Here is a 19,880-nt window from a genome sequence, read left to right as displayed (position 1 = left end):
AGTCCATGAGTCATAAAAGAGCCAAGGTTGCCTACCCCTGGTTTAGCACTTCATCTCCAAGACAAAATAGGGTATCCTCTTCTTTCTCCTTATTGTAATTTTTCTTCGGTAGGGCTATAGAGTACCTCGAGAGTACTACAGTGTGTAAGTAGATATAAAAACTGTATTTTCAAATTTTCAAAAGCCATCCCACTAATACCAATAGTTGGATTTCTAACAGTGAACCTAAATGAAATATATATCTTGTTACCTCATTATGACCACACAAATAGTATAATATAGAGTATGAGTGAAAACATTGTTTAGTCCATTTGAATTACATGTAAAATAATCCATTCTCTCAAGTAACTACTAATAAATAAAGTTCAACTCCCTTTGAAGATTAGTGTAGTTTGGATTGGGGTTAAAATGTAAATTATAAACTTTTTTATAGCAACTTTATCTTTTGGAAAGTTTTCAAAGTAGTTAAACTGGAATGTGTGTGGTCATATTTGGGAGCTTGGCTCTTGAAAGGTGAAAACTCTGTATCTGTGATAAATGCAATTTGACATTTAAGATCCTCAAACTCCACATGGCTGTTGCTACCCAGATTTGTGTGCCATAAATATTATTATTAAATGAAGTCATGCTCTAAGAAGGGGACCAAGGATAAAATGTTTGCATGCAAGAGTCAATATTAAAAGCAATTACGCCTCTCATAGGCTGGAGTTTGGAAAAATCCCCCAAATTACAAGATTTGAATATTCACATATTTTCATGTAACTTCGGTAAAGATGTGTCTAGTAAGCCTCTGTTCAGGGAAGGAGGAATCTTAAAAGAGTTGTGTCCATGCAGTGTGATAATCCATTCATTGTATCTACAAGCCACAGTGATTAATCCCACAACATTCAAAGGAGTGGGAAGTATCACACATTTGGGCAGAACAATTTGGAATAAAGTTTGGTCTTTTAAAATTTTGTGATATTTTTATTTTAGGATTTAAACTGCAGTTTTTCTTGCAAGAGAGTGTCTGATTAGTCTTTAGCAATCATGTTCAAAGGGAAGTCCAAACACTACTGAAAGGCAATTTGGAGTTTACATACAACTCTGGAGCCATATAGTTGCCCTTTTGTTTAAAAGTTTTTGGCTTGTTTGATTCTGGCTTAGTCAATATAGCTTGTTAGATGTTTAGAACCCAACCAAAACCCAGAGCTAATATTAGAACAAAACTGCCCTTTGAAAGAAATCTATACGTACAGTATTTATGGACTAGAAATATAATTAAGGCAAGGTACAATAAAAGCTTAAATTATATTAATCATAGAAATAACAAACTGAAAGCCATCAATAACACAGACAACTTTTCATAAACAACGTCCCATACCGTGTTTTGTACACTAATGTGCAAGACATAGCAGAGAGAAAGGAAAGTTATAAAATCATATAAACTGAACATGGTAAGCCATGTTTAAACCATGGTTTGTTAAATAGCGCATCATCCTAGGATCACACTATATATCCAGTCATAAACTCTGATTTGTAAACCACGGAGACTTATTAATAATTAACAATAATCCAAAATGAAGACAACAGCTGAGTTGTCAGTTAGCAAGCAAACCAAGGAAGGACATAAGAAAAGTAACCTGGATTTTGATAGTTAGATCATCAGGGGAAAGTGGTAAATAAAAGCACCACAAACTAACACCTTTTGAGGGCCTGTGTGATCAGCTGTGTGGAGTGAAAACATTGCCTCCTGAATTCCTACTAATTGCAAGGGATACATCTTAAGAGTTGTTGATTTTTCATTATGGGTTTTGGAGTTATTGCTTTCTGCTGAGTAAGCACAGGCTGATGCAGAGACCAAAGGACATAAGCTAGCTTCCGTGGCATGAAATTAATAAGTTTGACATAGAAATTCAAGCAGAGCAAAACAAAAGTCAACACAGTGTACTTAACTATTCTAAGAGGCTAAGGAAGGAACAAATAACAAAAGTCTGATAGCATTGCTGTCCTGTAGGAAGATGAACAAACAGGATGCTGCAGTGCTTGTAGCATCTTCTTGCCTGGGGGAAAAAAAAATAACGTATTTGCAGGAACTGAAAATCTGCAGTGGATGCTCAGAAAAAAAGAGGGTTGCAGCAGCAAGCAGCCATATTTAAACTTCTAAGATACATTAAAAATTTATCAGATAAAACAAAACAAATGCTCCTGCAGGAACTGAGAGAGAAGCTCATTATGAGGAAAAAGAAACCCACGGAGTAAGCACAATGAACAACCCTTACATCCAAAAGTAAGAAACAAAGAATATATTTTGTACCTCGCAAATTTAAAAGCAGCTGTGAGGATGTTGCAAAACTGGCAAACTGTGAGTTTTCTGGGAAAGAAAAAGATACTGTCGAAGAGGAGGCAAGATCTCTGAAGGTCAAAAGGCAAGAAAAAAAAAAAGACATGGTAACTCACTACCAAAACGACTTTAAAGAAATATATATCGGTCTATCAGCTAGGGTAGGGGTTAGATCAGGAATGTGAAAGAACAACTTCCTATATCTATCAGTTATTCTAATGCTAATCGACTGGGGACAAATGATACTGTCACAGAGCATCCGCACACTGAAAAACTAGAAAGGAACCTGAAAGCTCATTTGGTGTTTTCAACTGTCTTTTGAGTTCATGGAAGAGGACTGGAAAGATAAGGAATACTGCAGGTGAATGGCTACGCATATGGTGCCCACAAGAGAGATTAGGTTACCAAGACCACCATCTGCATTAACTGAATGACAGACAGCTGGCATAGTGTGGGTTGCACTACAAAGCTAACAAAAAAAGAATAAACTTCACCTGGACAGGTTTTTAAACAGAATCCTGAGGAATTTGGAGCCAAAATGGTCAAGATCTCAATTAAAATTTATTACACTGTAATTAATAGAAGGAAATAGGAGTGTTAGTGTATTCAACTACTAAATAAATAAGCAGGAAGAATATTGATAAAATTCATGGCTTTCATTGTCTAGAACACGGGTCGGCAACCTGCGGCTCCGGAGCCGCATGCGGCTCCCAGGTGCGCGCGCACCTCTTCGAACGGGCAGTGGTGCGCGCGCACCTCTCCAAATGGAGAGTGGCACCACCCGTTTGGAGAGGTGCGCGCGCACCTCCCCAAACCTTTGGAGAGGTGCGCGTGCACCTCCGCGCGAATGGGCAGCGGCGCCGCTCTTTGGGAAAGCTGCCGCGGCACGTTTGCAGGCTGCTGAAAGCGGCAGCTCTGCAAACGGGCCGCGGCAGCTTTCCCAACAAGCGGCGCCGCTGCCCATTCCGAGAGGTGCGCGCGCACCTCCACTCGTTCGGAGAGGTGCGCGTGCACCTCTCGGAACGGGCAGTGGCGCCGCTTGTTGGGAAAGCTGCCGCGGCCCGTTTGCAGAGCTGCCGCCTTCCTCCGAAGGCGGTAGCTCTGCAAACGGGCCGTCGCCATCGTGCAACCGGGAACCGGTTCCATCACACATAAAAAAAATGGTAACCACGCGCGTCCGCGCATGCGTAAGAAAAAACGTTTTGCACATGCGCAAAATGTTTTTTGCGCATGCGCGTGCATGGACGCACGCACGCGGCTCCCACTTTTTTTTATGTGTGATGGAACCGGTTCCCAGTGGCTCTTTTCCTTTTTTAGGTTGCCGACCCCTGGTCTAGAACATGGATGTCAAACTTGTCACGTGACATTACGCGACGTATTGTGACTTTTTTTGCATTGCTGGAGCTGGGGTGGGCGCAGCTTCCGTATGATGCCAACGGCCAGCAGGCCGGCAGTTTGACACCCCTGGTCTAGAAGTATTTCTCTTATAAAGTGGGTCACCCAATTTTATGACCTTTTTTATGGCAGTCATTAAGGAAACCCAAAGTCCGGTTTCAGCCAAAACAAAATTGTGGTCATGTGACTGGGGGAAGCTGCTGCAAATGACCCATTAAAAGTGTGGTTGCCGAGTGTTGTGATTCAGCATCAGCCTGTGATACCGGCAGCTGAGTCTGATGATTCTGAAGAGGAGGAGGAGGAGGAGGGGTTTGGAGAGCCTTTGGTGTCAGAGGGAGGCTCTGATGCACTGCAGGACTCTCAGCCTGGCCCCTCCAGTCATGTTCCTCATCAGACTCAGACATGTGAGCATGAGGTATTGGACGTAGATGATTCACAGCTGGATCTATTCAGGGACGCTATGAGCAGGAGGCAATCCAGCAGAGTAGAACAGAGAAAGGCCATAAGGCAACTCAGTGAGAGGAGGAGAAGGCAATGAGAAGCCACACCTTGGGACTGCTGATAAAAGGGGAAGGTGTGGGAGGTGCTGGTTGCTGAAGGCAACCGTTTGAAGATCTTCTGCTAGAGTCCTGGTCTCTTATTCCTGTTTAACTCTTGTTTGAACTTTTGGTTTAACTCTTGTTTGAACTTTTGATTTCTTTGTAAATAAATATGGTTGGGTTTTTCCAGCCTGTTGACTATAAAAAGGGGTTGTCCCTGACATTCAAACAGGGCTGCTCGTAGGCTGGAACGGAACAGTTTGCCTTCAGCCTCCCAGCCTGTTGACTGAGGGTTTTGGGTTAAGGTTTTAATTTTAATTATTTTGGGGCTATTTTATTTTATTTTATTTTAACCTGTATATACTGTATTGTACTGTTTTAATTTGCCCTGTAAACCACCCTGAGTCCCTCGGGAAAAGGGCAGTATATGTAAATAAATAAATAAATAAATAAATAAATAAATAAATAAATAAATAAATAAATAAATAAATAAAGGGTTGTCCCTGACATTCAAACAGGGCTGGTCGTAGGCTGGAACAGAACACCGAGCACCCAAAATGTGATCATGTGGGCCCCCATCATAACTTCACATATTTGCTAAGTGACCGATCCTGTCAAGTATAGAGTGTAGGAAATCAGACGAGCTTGAACTTTTAGTGCAGGAAAGTAAATGTATTTTAACTGATGTAACATAACCCTAATGGGAAGAAATAATGAAAAGGGAGGATGTTAAAAAAAGATATCCATATCTGCTCCGAAATTCATACGTCAATGAATTTGACAGTAGAGAGCCTCTAAATTTAAGTGGAGGAATAAATAAAAGTTGCATATTGTTGACATTGGTTATCACTTTCCAAACAAAGGGAAGACTCATACATGGCTTTTCAGTGATAGGAACCTTATTTACCTAACATCTACAGGAAGACCAATTCTACCAAATATGATTTTTCCTAAAAGTTGTTTGCTATTTTGCTGAAAATTTTTTCTTTGGAGGATAGGATTTTGACCTCATACTAACCAACAGCGAGTGGCCTTACCTGGAAAGTAAAAGTTGGAGATACAGAAACTGAGGTTATGACTGGAATTCTTGATATCGAGGAAAAATAATGCTGAGTGCAATCCTTCGTTTAAGTTGGATTTTAAAAAGTTAGATTTTAATAAGTGCACATCAATGGCAAGTTTCACAGGAAATGTTAATGGGGGGAAAAATCAATTTTGTTGGGCATTCCTAGAACATTAGACAACAAAACCACAACTGCAAACAGTTCCAGGGAAATAAAAGATGGAAGAGAGCCAAAGAAACCAATAGAATGGCTCAAAAACCTTTGTGAAAATCCAATTTTTTTTAAAAAAAGAGAAAAGTTACAAAAGAAAAATCCAAGCAGGTGTCCCAGGATTACAGAGCTGGTGTCAGGGAATGGAAGCTTTCAGCATGAACTGAAGCTAGCAAAGGATATGAAAAACAGAACAAAGCAAAAAATGGCTTCTGCTACACCCATATGACTTCTGCCACGAGCTAGAAGTTAAAAGAAAAGAATGTGTATATCAGCTGCTCAGTGAAATAGCAAAACACTAACTGGTAACAATGAGCTTTTGTCTGATCCCACAAGAAAGTCAGTCCTCCACCAGGAAGATGGTTTGAATCTTGAGGTAGAGAGAAACATGCTTAAGAGTTATGCATTATATATAGGAATTTTTCCTATTGGGCATAACAAAAGAGAAATACCCTAAAGACGAGTTGTATCTGATGATTCACATTATTACAGCAGCAAGAATGTCATTTGCCCAGAATTGGAAAAGGAGTGAAATCCCAGTAGAAAACGAGGTAATAAGGAAAATTTGGGAATGCGCAAAAATGGATAAATTACCGGTAACTTTGGAAATCAAAAATAAAGACCAATCAGGTTACTACAAAATTTGGAATAAATTTTATCTTTGGCGGGAACAAAAGGAAGGTCTCTATTAGAATTTATAGATTGGCTGATTGTTCTAAGTATTGTATTATATATAATTGATTTGTATCTTAAGTGTATTTTATGTGTACATATACATATATGAATATTGTAGACAAGAAGGTATGTCAGTCCGTTTGTATCGTGTCCAATGTTTTAAATAATAAATTTAATAAAGTATAAAAAAAGAGTTATGCATTATATATTCTGAATGTTTTCATATCCAGAATCCTATGAACAGATAGTCCTTGACTTACAACAGTTCATTTACTGACAGAAGATACAACAGCACTGAAAAAAAGTTACTTAGGACCATTTTTCACACTTACGGCCGTTACAACATTCCTCATTTAATCAAAATACAGATGCTTGGCAGTTGCAGTGGCCCGGGATCATCTGATCACCTTTTGCAATCTTGTGACAAGCAAAGGTCAATGGGGAAGCCAGATTTACCTAGCAACTGTATTACTGATTTAACAAGTACAGTGATTCACTTAACAATTGTGGCAAGTAATGGGGAAAAAACTCACTTCACAAATGTCCTGATTAGCAACAGAAATTTTGGGATCAACGGCGTTTGTAAATCAAGGACTATTTGTATTGCGCTCTAGACTACTGAAAGAACTAACTGGTAGCCTGGCGGAAACTTGAGAATCCTAGCAATGTCCTAAGTTGTGGAAATAAAATATTGCCTGTATCTTTAAAAAAGGAAAAAGGAAGCTCTAGAGAACTATGGATCAGTTACTCTGACATTAATACAAGATTTTAGAGGAAGTCATAAAGAGATACATTTTTTATCATCTTTAAAGGTAAAGGTTCCCCCGCACATGCGTGCTAGTCGTTTCCGACTCTAGGGGCCGGTGCTCATCTCCGTTTCAAAGCCGAAGAGCCAGCGCTTGTCCAAGGATGTCTCCGTGGTCATGTGGCCGGCATGACTAGACGCCAAAGGCGCACAGAACGCTGTTACTTTCCCACCGTAGTGGTCCCTATTTTTCTACTTGCATTTTTACGTGCTTTCGAACTGCTCGGTTGGCAGAAGCTGGGATGAGTAACAGGCGCTCACTCTGTTACGCGGCACTCGGGGTTCGACTCGCCAAACGGCCGACCTTCTGATCGACAAGCTCTGCGTCCTAACCCACTGAGCCACCACATCCCTTACTTATCATCTTTAAACAAGGTTAAAGGTTCCTTTTCTTCCCTGTTAATTATCTAATTAGTTGGGCTGCTATATGTACCGTATTTTCCGGCGTATAAGACGACTGGGCGTATAAGACGACCCCCCAACTTTTGAGATGATTTTCAAGATTTTTCGTCTTATACGCCGGAAATTCAGCGAGCCCGGGAAGGCACACCCTCCCCTCTCACTGTGGAGGAAGCAGGGCAGGCTGGCGTCTGGCGGGAGCCGGCAGGGCAGTCCTGCGCACGCGCACGCTCCCCAGCTGTTAAGGAGCACTCCTTAGCAGCCGGGGAGTGCGCGCGTGTGCAGGACTGCCCTGCCAGCTCCCGCCCGACGCTCTTCCCTCTTGAGGCAGCATCGCTCCCCAGCTCCTAAGGAGTCCTGCTTCCTCCACAGTGAGAGGGGAGGGTGTGCCTTCCCGGGCTCGCTGATTTTCTGGCGTATAAGACGACTGGGCGTATAAGACGACCCCCCAACTTTTGAGATGATTTTCATGGGTTAAAAAGTCATTTTATACGCCGGAAAATACGGTATTTATTTTCTGGATGCTTTTACTATTTTACTGTCTTTAATTTTTTCATAATTTTAGATGTATGTCACTCAGATTCACTTGGTTCAATTGGGCGACTATAGAAAATAGATAGATAGATAGATAGATAGATAGATAGATAGATAGATAGATAGATAGATAAATATTTGATAATTACTGGTCAGCCTGGGTTTCTCAAGATTACTCTGGAAGAGTTGCTCTCATTAGCAAGCTATTTAAAGGTAGCTAAATGGCCTGCCTTAAAAACTGGACCCAAAGAAGGTCCTCCGTAGTTTCTCATTAATTCTTAGTGAATGGGTGCCATATGGACCAATCCTGGGTCGTTTATATTAATATTATCTTATTAATGAGTTCAGTAAAGTATTGGAGGGAATAAAGATCAAATTTGGAGATAACACAATAATCCAAAAGAACAATATGTTTCAAAACTGCCTTGAAAACAATAGAATCAATTGCAATAGAGCCAAACACAAAGTTCTTAAATTAGAAAATAAATATCAAAAACATGGATATCAAATGGAAACCCCTGGCTTGATAATGGTATTTGTGAAAAAAAATAAATCTTGGAATAGCAATTGTCTTCAAATGGAGCATGCATTTTAGTGTGATTTGACTGTAAAAAGACGAAGTGCAATTTTGAGTTGCATCAACAAAAATATTGTTTTCAACCCTCAGGAAATAATGGTTGCACTTTATTTTGCTTTGGTTATACTTGAGTGCTGCATCCAGTTTTCGCCACCACACTTTGAGGATTCATAAAAACTGGAACTGGTTCAGAGAATGTCTGTGAAGATGATCAAGTGACTAGACAACAAGTTCTATTTAGACTTGAGAAGAGAAGGCTGAGATAGGGCATGACAGCACTCTTCAAGTGGCTGAAAATATGTCACATGGAACAAGGACAGGACATGGGGCACTGGATTTAAGTAAAGGACAGCATATTCTAACTAAATGTCAAAAAAATAAAAAACCCCAACCCAAGAACAGCAATTTGATAACAGGACCACTTACCTACAGTGAAAACAGGTGATTTCTGTACTAGAAGCCTTCACACACATTTAGACATTTAGGTGAAATTACTTTGCTTTTTCCACTGAACAGGGATCTGGACTTGCTAGCCCTTTCACTTCTATATTTTGTGACTGGTGTGATATGTGAAGCCAATCAATGATTGGCTAATACCAAGAAGCACATATAGATGTCCAAGATCTCAAAGAGCAAGCTATAACATAGTGGTGCTTATTTAAGCCTATCAGAACTAAAGAGATGGGGGGCATTTGCAAAGGTCATGGTGAGCAAGGCAGTCAAAATGAACATCTTGATAAATTGCCCTCTTGATATATATTTCGATTGTTCCATCTGTCTTAATGACTTTTCTTAGCTCAGAAAAAATGCAAACAGCTGCTATTTGGATAAAGCAAAATTCTATTGCAGAGAATTTTTTCCTATTCTTATCAAGCTTATGGCAGGCAGAGGACAAAAATGTATTAATTCATGGACTAGAATTTGATTTATAAGTTGTTATTGTATATATCAATACGTGTCTTTTCCCCATCTTATTTGTGTATTTATTGTTAATTAACAGCAGTCTTTATGGATGCCAAATTTTAATGAAGGAGCAAATAGGGGTGATTTCTAAGTGTTTTTATACAAGGCTGCTTTCTGATAAAAATTCCACAGCCCCAAAGAGATTTTGAGCATGAAAACACTCAAACAGCAAAAGGTGGACAGGTAAATTCATACATTAGTTCCTGGATTGCTTTATTCAGGAACCACAATTTGTGAAATCTCAAACCTAATCATTAGGACATAAACCAGTTTACACAAGTGCCCACATTTTGCTCAAAACCGTCACATTTTTTAATATTGCAAGTTTTCACCAAACAAAAAAATACTGATAGGAAAAAAATATACTAACCCACAAAGAACATGCAATAATCTGTCTGCTGGTCAGGCAGCTTGTGTTTGGTGTCCTTGGCTTCTAAAAAACAAAATTCCTTTACTTGGAGCCAAAGTTGCTGACTTGAGGAAGTGAAATTCACTGGGTTCATCTAATATGCTAAACCAGGGATAGGCAACCTTGGCTCTTTTATGACTCCTGGACTTCAACTGTAAACAATAAACCAGGCTTCACAAACCAGAATGCCTGCATTAAAAAAACACCACACAAAGTTTAAACCAAATAACCCACATTATGGCTATGCATGTTGTATAAAACAGCCATTCACACAGTGGTCAACTTTCATAAAAGTTCCTTCGTACAGTATTACAAAAATTACGTCTACAACTCTTGGATCAACCCTAGCCACAGGAAATGTGGTAAAATCTTGTTCTCTGACTTCAAAAAAATGCTGTTAAGTAGCTTGTCAAGTGCTTACATTTGCACCAAGTAATCACTTGGCAGATGGTTGTCTCTTGAAAGACCTTGCTCAAACTAAGCTTTCACTGAGTTAAGGATTCTTGGGCATCAGTGAAGAAATATCCTTACAGTATAAGCTCTTTTCATGTTAAAAAGATACTAAGAGAGCATTTAAATAAGGCTATTTTAAGACACTTTAAAGACTCTTAATATCAGTCCAATTACTTTCAGCAAGCAAGCTTATCAGTTGGACATGAAAAATCTTAGAGTATGGCAGGAAATGCATACACATAATTTATAGGGAAACAAGATTTTTGGTTGGTCCTTGTTCAGCCTCACTTACTTAATTTCCTTGATTGTTTGCCAGTTATGAGTAATGTTAATGCAATGTCAATCCTAGTGTAAATATAGCCCATCAATACATTTTTTGTACTAAAGCATAGTGTTAGGGTACAAGCAAATGGATCAGATCCCTCTAAAGCATTTATTTTAAACCTTCATTCTGTAAATCATCTTGTCCACCCTCTTAACATTGATAGCGCTACTTTAAACCCAAGTGGTAAAATAACAAACTGATTGTCATAATTGTCATATTGCTAAGCACATTGATTTGTGCTTAGAGTGTAAGCAGCCCTGAGTCTTCGGAGAAGGGTGGGATATAAATGGGATTAAAATAAAATAAATAAAAAATAAGATATCAATAGTAGGTATAGGAAAAGTGAGAAGTATACACACACACACACACACACACACACACACAGCTATGAAATTCAAGGATTAAGCAAATGCATTGTTTCCCCTTTTATTATATTGTTATAAGTCTTGATACATATTGTTTCAGTGCAATATATAATATAAAATTAATAATAAAAGTTAATGTATTTTTTAAAAAGATTGGTATTAAAAATGGTAAAAATTCTGTTAATATTAATTATGATTTAGAATGTCAATATTTCAAGTGTAAATTATTTAGCTTATCCAAAATTAAGCATTACTTTGGAGAAAGGAAAAAAACTACTGCATCTCATTAGTTACATGATAATAATTTCAATGTTAAGCAAATTATTTAATATTAAAATATCTACAGTATACTAAAATTTATACACCTACACCCATACAGAGAAAGTGTTGACAAAAAGGAAAGATAGGCAAAGCATGTTTAATTAAAGCTAAAATATCTGAAAAGTAAAAGAAAAAATGGAAATGGTAGATATAGGCATTATTTTTATAGACAAGTCACTAGGTAAAAAAAGCATTACGTTCTGGTGTGCAGTTGTGTTGAAACTAATCAACCAATAAAACTCTTCAAAAGTACTAATACTTCTGAAGTTGCCCTTGGTATTTGGAGTCATACACCATGCTGAATAATAATATGGATTGTTTTGGTTTAAGTCTGTTGCATGAACAAAACCCTTGTTTGTGAGTCATTGCTTCCACATAGGAAGATATGGAGAGACCTAGCCCACAGAATTGCCAAGAGTCAGACACAACTGAATGGATAACCTCATTATCATCATTGCTTATAGCCTAGCCCTAGTGCTTATTCAGTAAACTATGTTTTAGGAAAAGTATTGTATTAAAAGAAACACAACTTCATAGCTTAATGATGTTTCTATGCACAGCACCCCATAGCTGCAAAACATACTGGCATTACAGTCTATATGCATTTAGATAGTATTGTTTGGCTTGTGTAATGTCAGCAATGGCATTTAATAAAGAATGGGAAACATGATGTGAACAGTTTGTGTATCAGAACAAGGATATTTTGGAGATGGAAGTAGCAAGCTGTCTGGTTGGACTCTTAAACAGATTTGTTTTCCTTTGAAAATATTTTCCTTTAAGAAAATGGAAAGATATATTTTGTTATAGCAATAGCAATAGCATTTAGACTTATATACCACTTGATAGTGCTTTACAGTACTCTCTGAGTGATTTACAATGTTACCATATTGCCCTCAACAATCTGGTTCCTGATTTTACGAACAGAAGGATGGAAGGCTGAATCAACCTGGAGCTTGTCAGGATCGAACTTCATACTGTGGGCAGAGTTAGTCTGTGATGCTGCATTCTAACCACACCACCACCAAGGTTATAGGTTTTTAATATATTTTCTAATACTTTATCATGGAGTAGCAGGAGAAAACAATGCAAATGCAATGCTCCTTCCGACGCGATCTGAAGACTTATTTGTTCGAACAAGCCGGCCTGGCCTGATGGGGGATGGGTTTGGATTTTATTGTTGTTTTAAATGTATTTTAATCTATTGTTGTAACTTGGGCATCTCGTTTAATTCTTTTTTAATTTTTGTATTTTTGTACTTTTATATGTTTGCCCTGTTCACCACCCTGAGTCCTTCGGGAGAAGGGCGGTATACAAATAAAATTATTATTATTATTATTATTATTATTATTATTATTATTATTATTATTATTATTATTATTATTATTATTATTATTATTATTATTATTATATTCCTGTGCCATCCCTTTTCTTCTTGAAATGATAGGGGAGAGCTAACCTTATAAACACTTTGCTTTCAGTATCACCTAATGGAAGCATATATCTGAAATTATTTTAGCAACAGACCTTTGTCCAATTTCAGCTATCAAAAGCTATAACTTGGAAAGGGGTGTAACATGAAAAGTGGAGAGTGGTCAGTCAAATGTTCATGCATAGGGCACAAGACAATAATATCTTCATTCACCACCATGTCCCAAATAAATGGATTTGATCACCAATTTCAATTTGGCCCACTCATTTGCTCCGAAGCCTTCTCAGACTGGCTGAAATGTAGAGGAGTTTGGTTTTAAGAGTGATGTTTCTCAACTTTTGGCAACTTTAAGATATTTGGACTTCATCTCCCAGAATTCCCCAACCAATTCCCAGAAACACTGTATTAAGAGTGTAGAAAATCAATAATCAGGACTGTCCTCAACAAAATCGCCTGGAAATGTGTTGGGCTCCATCTCCCTCTGTGGCCAATTGGTGCAGCCACTGGCTGCACATGTACATGTCCCAAAGCCAATTAATTTTCAAAAACAACCTGGTACCCAACAGCCATCCACCTTGTATTTGCTGCTTTTCCATTTTTATTTCTAACCACCCTCAGTACCACTTCCATTTTCGAAACCCCACTTTTTGGTTCATTTAATGAAAAGTCAACCCATGCTCACTACTGTTTCTCTTCAGCTGCTTTTGCAAAGTTTTGTCTTATTTCTACTGAACACTAACCAATCTTTCACTCTTTTTCAAACTTTGGCAACTTTTAAGTTTTGTGGACTTCACCTCCCACAATTCCCCTGGTTGAAGTCCACAATCTTAAAAGTTGCCAAGTTTATTGGTTTTAAAGTAATCAAGAAGCATCCTTCCAGCACCATCAATTGTCGACAGACGCTTTTTAGCCCGACTAAAAATAAATTTCTCTCCTCCGGGCAAATCCACCGAGGATTCTTGCCGGGAGGGGGAGGAATGGGGGCTCAGATCCCCCTCCTTCCCGGTGTGCTTTTGGCACCTTCCTTCCTTGCAAATCTCCTTAGCAACGCCGATGCTTCTCATCCTAACCCAGGGGTCGGCAACCTCGGCTCTTTTATGACTCGTGGACTTCAACTCCCAGAATTCCTGAGCCAGCATAGCTGGCTCAGGAATTCTGGGAGTTGAAGTCCACGAGTCATAAAAGAGCCGAGGTTGCCGACCCCTGTCCTAACCTGACACGTCAGACGGCGCGTTGGGGACAGTTTAAAACACGTCTCGAGATCGGGCGGGATAACCCCTGGCCAACCGCGGGGACAGAGGAAATCTTATCCTTCCTGCCATGAATCCCGCGCAGGAATCCGTCCCCTCCAGGCTTTGCGCGGGGTCGCAAGAGTTAAATCCTTCCGGGCAGCCGAAAGGGAGAAGAAGGGGGCGAAGGGGGCGCTGTTGTCAAGGCGACGGCTCGGAGTGTTCCGGATCGTACCATTGCGCAGGCGGCGCAGGGAGGTGTGGCGCAGCCCAACCAGGCCCAGCCCAGCCGCCTACTCCTCCTCCTTTTCCTCCCCCCTCCCTCCCGGCTCGAACGCAGCGCCGGGGCCCGGCAGGCAGCGAGCGAGTCGGAACCTGCCGACCGGAGGAAGGAGGGCAGAGGCGGGTCCCGAGAACGGCAACGGCGGCGGCAAGAGTCGCAACTCGGCGGCAGGCCGCCCTCCTCTCGCTCGCCCCGGCTGGGAGACAAAGGAGGGAAAAGGCGGCAGGAGAGCTCGGAGGACGGACTCGCCCGCGGGGCTGAGCACGATGCGGCGTGGGGCCGCCCGAGGCCGGGATCGAGGCGGCTGCGCGGCCTGCCTGGCGTGGCGCGGCTAGAGGAGGCGGAGGCGGAGCGAGGGCGGCGGCGGCGGCGCGGCCGAGGCCCGACGGACTTCTCTTTGGCCGAGCCCGCCCTGGCGGCGGCGGCGATGATGTGAAGGCCGGGCCGGAGGGCGAGCGCGGGGCCGGTGCGCCGAGGCTCGAGAGCCTGGGTCGAGCGGCGGAAGGACGCCGGGCCCGAGGCGCCGCGCGGCGGAGCCGATCCGGGCCCGGGCGATGGAGACGCACGTCTCGTGCCTGTTCCCGGAGCTGCTGGCCATGATCTTCGGCTACCTGGAGGTGCGCGACAAGGGCCGGGTGGCGCAGGTGTGCACGGCCTGGCGGGACGCCGCGTACCACCGCTCGGTCTGGCGAGGCGTGGAGGCCAAGCTGCACCTGCGCCGCGCCAACCCGTCCCTCTTCCCCAGCCTGGCCGCGCGGGGCATCCGCCGGGTGCAGATCTTGTCGCTGCGGCGCAGCCTGAGCTACGTGATCCAGGGCATGGCGGAGATCGAGAGCCTCAACCTGAGCGGCTGCTACAACCTGACCGACAACGGGCTGGGCCACGCCTTCGTGGCGGAGATCGGCTCCTTGCGCGCGCTGAACCTCAGCCTCTGCAAGCAGATCACCGACAGCAGTTTGGGCCGCATCGCCCAGTACCTCAAGGGCCTGGAGGTGCTGGAGCTGGGGGGCTGCAGCAACATCACCAACACGGGCCTCTTGCTCATCGCCTGGGGCCTCCAACGCCTCAAGAGCCTCAATCTGCGATCCTGCCGCCACCTGTCCGATGTGGGCATCGGGCACTTGGCGGGCATGACCCGGAGCGCGGCAGAGGGCTGCCTGGGGCTGGAACAGCTGACGCTGCAGGACTGCCAGAAGCTCAGCGACCTCTCCCTGAAGCATCTGGCCCGGGGGCTCACTCGCCTGCGCCAACTCAACCTCAGCTTTTGTGGGGGGATCTCGGATGCAGGGCTGCTGCACCTGTCCCACATGAGCAGCTTGCGCATGTTGAACCTACGCTCCTGTGACAATATTAGTGACACAGGTATCATGCACCTGGCCATGGGCAGCTTGCGCCTTTCAGGGTTGGACGTCTCCTTTTGTGACAAAGTCGGAGACCAAAGCTTGGCCTACATTGCACAGGGCCTTGATGGGTTGCGCTCTCTCTCCCTTTGCTCTTGCCACATCAGCGACGAGGGCATCAACCGCATGGTGCGCCAGATGCATGGACTGCGCACTCTCAACATTGGCCAGTGCGTCCGCATCACTGACAAAGGCCTGGAGCTTATCGCTGAGCACCTTAGTCAGCTCACAGGCATTGACCTTTATGGCTGTACCCGCATCACTAAAAGAGGCCTGGAGCGCATCACTCAATTGCCCTGCCTCAAGGTGCTCAATCTGGGACTCTGGCAAATGACTGAGAGTGAAAAAGTAAGGTGAGAGGAGGGGACACCCGGAGAGCCCCATCCCGCAGGAAGGCTTCACCAACTGACTGCTGCAGTAGAGAAAAGTGGAGGAGGGGGGGCGATAGTCCTCCAAGGGGGGTTGGGGGAGGGAAGGGAAGGGAAAGCATCTTGGCTACTTGCCTGCCTCTGTGCCCGCACAATGGAGGTGAGAGAAAGGGGGACCATACAGGTAGTTCTCAAGTTATGACCATAATGGAGCCAGCCTATCGTGGTTATAACTCATGATGGTTATAAAGATCCCTTGATTTGACAACTTTTTTGCAGCAGTTGTTAACACGAATCTGATGTCATTCAGCAAGTCAGTGGTCGTCTGTGGGTTCAGTTTTGCTAAAAACTGGAAGCAAATGCTGGTTTTCAGCAAAGCTGTAGTAAAATATGGTCACATGACTGCGGGCCCTTGCAAATCGCCATAATTGTGGCCATTTGCTGAGCTGGCTACTATCACATGACTCAGAATACTATCACATGACTGCAGGAGGGTGTAGCCAGAATTTTGAGCCTGGGTCTTAAGTACACCTTAGTTTATTGGAACTTTGAACAGTCTCTGGTCGTAAGTTGAGGACTACCTGTACTTTGTTTCATAATTCCTTCCTCTGAATTAGAGGGAGACAACTGCACTCTACAGCAGCCTTCCATGTGGGTGGATACAGTATCATTTTTTTATTGGAAAAGCAGCTTCTCAATCGTTTATGCACTGGGGATGGATGCAGCCCCTTTACCCTGTGATTTCACTTATTTCTGCACTAGGGATAAAAGAATCCTACCCTATTCCCTTTCTAATTTCATGAGAACCTGCCTTTTATTGGGCAGTCTCATCCTTTTCTAGTCCCTTTCGCCTATGCTTGTCCATCAAGCCTCACCATGCTTTTTGTAGTCTGCCATCCTTTTCTTAACAATGTAGGCAACCTGTAGATATCAAATTGATTTGGGCATTGCCTTATACCAAGTCAGGCCATTGGCCTTTATATCTCAACTGACTGGCAGAAAATAATCCTGTCTAAAAAGGACAAGTGTTTCCTGGCCCTATTGTTCTAGCTCTCCTAAGCCCTAGAACCCTTGGTTTCCCCCCACACACCTTCTGCTTTTTCCCAGTTTTGAGATTAGAAACATCAAGCCTTTTACTGAGAAGAGAGGCTTTTTTGAAATGCCATTAACTGGAGTGTCAACTGTGTGTTCATTTTGCTCATTGTTGCTTAGAGGGACATCACATTTTCCCCAGAAACTCATTTTATGCTGTATCCAACCCACATCATCACCATATTTCCTTTGCTGCTGGAATCATTACAGAGTTGAATCATCTTTTTTTTTTACTTTTTATGTTTCTGTGGCTTCCCCCCTCCTACTTATTTCATCTTTTGGGGAAACAAGATTTTTTTTTTAAAAAAATAGCCACAATTTCAGTTTTTGGAGGATTGGAGGCAGAGAGATGGAATTAATCATCACCAGAAATGCAACAACCCTAACAACACTCCCACCCACCCTTTATACCTTAGCTGTTTTATTTGTTCTCTTATCCTCTTCATACATGGAATAGGTTTGAAAGACAGCTGAAGTGGCTACCCTTGTGAATTTTAACTCAAGTATACTATCATTATATAAACATTTGGCTACCTCGGGTTTGGGTGGTTGTTTTTTTCTCCTTCCCTCAACCTTGGAATGTTTATGAGAAAATTGAAACTGAAATGATGTTGTGCCTAGACTGGTAAGATTTCCCCTGGGCTTTAGGATTTGGAGTGGGGGGGGGGAATAGGAAGAGGAGAAGGAAAAGTGACTTAAGAATTTTTGCCCCTGCTTGTCACCTATAAACTTGATGCCTCTTCCTTTATGACTAAAAGTTTTGGAAACCCACCAGTGCTTTTGATTTCTCATTCTTCTTAGCACAAAGACATGGAAACACGGGGATGTCCAAATTAGTGATTGGGCAATGATTAAAGAAATGTGAAAGTAGGAACTCTTTGTTTCTTTAAATATATGCAAACTCCTGCCTTCCCTTCTCAAATTACTTAGATCGAAGTATGGAGCTTCCAGTAAGGAAGTGTCCAAAGAGGAGCAACCAGAACAGACTTGACTTGCAGTTGCAACATGAATGGGAAAAAGTCAACTTCAAGTCAACTTCTGTTCTGCCTTTAAAATAAAAGCCACTTCTTGATTGATGCTTGTCTTTGAAGGAGGATCAAGACAACTTTGAAGAAAGCAAAATTGATGGGGGAGGAAGGGCCAGTGTAGATTTTTCCAATTCTCCACAGTTCAAGGAAATGTGAAATTTGGACAAGCCCAGACACTACAGCCCACCCACCCCCATCATGGAATTAATGTACTGTTTATGAATTTGTATAAAATTAAAGATCCTCTTAAAACATTTTATATTCTTACAGTAAAAGGCTAAACTGATATTTATATAATAAAAAAGGAAATATGAAGTATGTTTTTTAAAAAAAAATGTTGCATGTGTGTCTTTGTCCTTCAAAAGACAGGAATATCCTAAGTTGTGAGGAGAGTTGTTGTCCCCTCCTTTCTTGATTAATGAGCAATTTGGTTTAGTGAATCAAAGCCACTGGAACGCTTTTGTCCTTTGAGCATAAAAGGTTAAGGAACTTCCAAATTAGAAGTTCACTGTACAGCAAATGGTTCCGTTTGAAAGGATCTTTATAACTTCTACACTATCCTACCTGTACATAACAGTTTGTGCCTGCGCCTGCCGACTAACAGTTTTTAGTGCACTGTTGGGCAAATGCCTCCTGGCATAACAATGAAACACACTGTCTCAGTTGCTAAGAACAACATGTAGTTTTTCCTTTTAGTTTGTTACACAATAAGTTGAGTGAATTTGGAGAAACTGGGGGAATGGTTGAAATATTTGTAATTCAGGCTTTCAAATAAAAATAAATGCCAAATTTGGATGTTAAAATAGCCTAAATTGGATTGGGGAGGTCCTTTTTTGTACTCATCTCTGACTTTTCCTCTGATACGGCAGTCTCTTTCTAACGTTCTCCACTGAAGGTTTTTAAACAACTGGGAGGAAAGTTAAGCAGTATTTCTAAAGTATAATACAAAATACTAACTCGCCCCCCCCGCGTGCAGCGTTTTTCCTTTATTAATAAACTAGGGGGGGGGGTAGAGAATTTGAAATGGTGGAAAGAGGCAAATCCATTGTTCAGTAAAGTTAAAAAAAGGGAGCTGTCCTTGCTTGCTTGCTTGTTCAGTCATGCAGACTGAATCGTGCTGTGCGAGGGTCCCTATGGAAGAGAGGAGGGGTGGCTATTTTCCTTTTTTTTTTAACATTCCTCTCCAGGCCTGGCTGTCTTTAAGCTGCTTTTCCTCTGGGTGAGGGGGAGGGCCTGGAGTTCCTGTACATTTGCATTTCAAGCACTTCCAGGGCTGTCTGGGCTGTTCTGTGATGCATTGAAGCAGTTCTCCAAAGCTGACCTCTTCCCTAACTCCAGGTAAGCCTGTGTCACAAGTGTGTGTGTGTGTGGGGGGGGGGAACCAATGCTTCTTCAGCATAAAACTCAATGACAGTCTCCCCTTAATACCCGAACCTCCTTTCTCTCAATACTGGAAAAAAGAAGAAGACATTTTTTTTTCATTTTTAAAAGAAAACAAAGGAGGTGGGGGAGAGAAGACATTTGTCCAGGAATTGTGCCGTTACCTTGAAGAAACTTTTCCAATCTTCTCCAATCTAGTATCTCCCAAATGCAGAAGTTGTGTTTCAACTTAAAAAAAGATGTCGGGGTGCTCCAATCTAGTATCTCCCAAATGCAGAAGTTGTGTTTCAACTTAAAAAAAGATGTCGGGGTGC

At 42.1% G+C, this 19,880-nt stretch overlaps 2 protein-coding genes across 2 annotated transcripts in view; one reads left to right on the top strand and one right to left on the bottom strand.

Moving 5' to 3' along the window:
* The window catches only part of WNT5B (Wnt family member 5B), a 133,676-nt gene that overhangs the window by 53,800 nt on the left and 59,996 nt on the right, over positions 1–19,880 (bottom strand). The window lies entirely within an intron of this gene.
* On the top strand, positions 14,362–18,509 carry FBXL14 (F-box and leucine rich repeat protein 14). The gene has a single exon (XM_081331163.1). The coding sequence runs from the start codon at positions 14,853–14,855 to the stop codon at positions 16,053–16,055; it is 1,203 nt and encodes a 400-aa protein (XP_081187289.1). The 5' UTR covers positions 14,362–14,852; the 3' UTR covers positions 16,056–18,509.

This window comes from Vipera berus, assembly GCF_964194415.1.
Source record: "Vipera berus genome assembly, chromosome: 6".
Taxonomy (NCBI): domain Eukaryota; kingdom Metazoa; phylum Chordata; class Lepidosauria; order Squamata; family Viperidae; genus Vipera; species Vipera berus.
The sequence above is the reverse complement of the archived record's forward strand: the minus strand, read 5'-3'. Positions and strand labels throughout refer to the sequence as shown.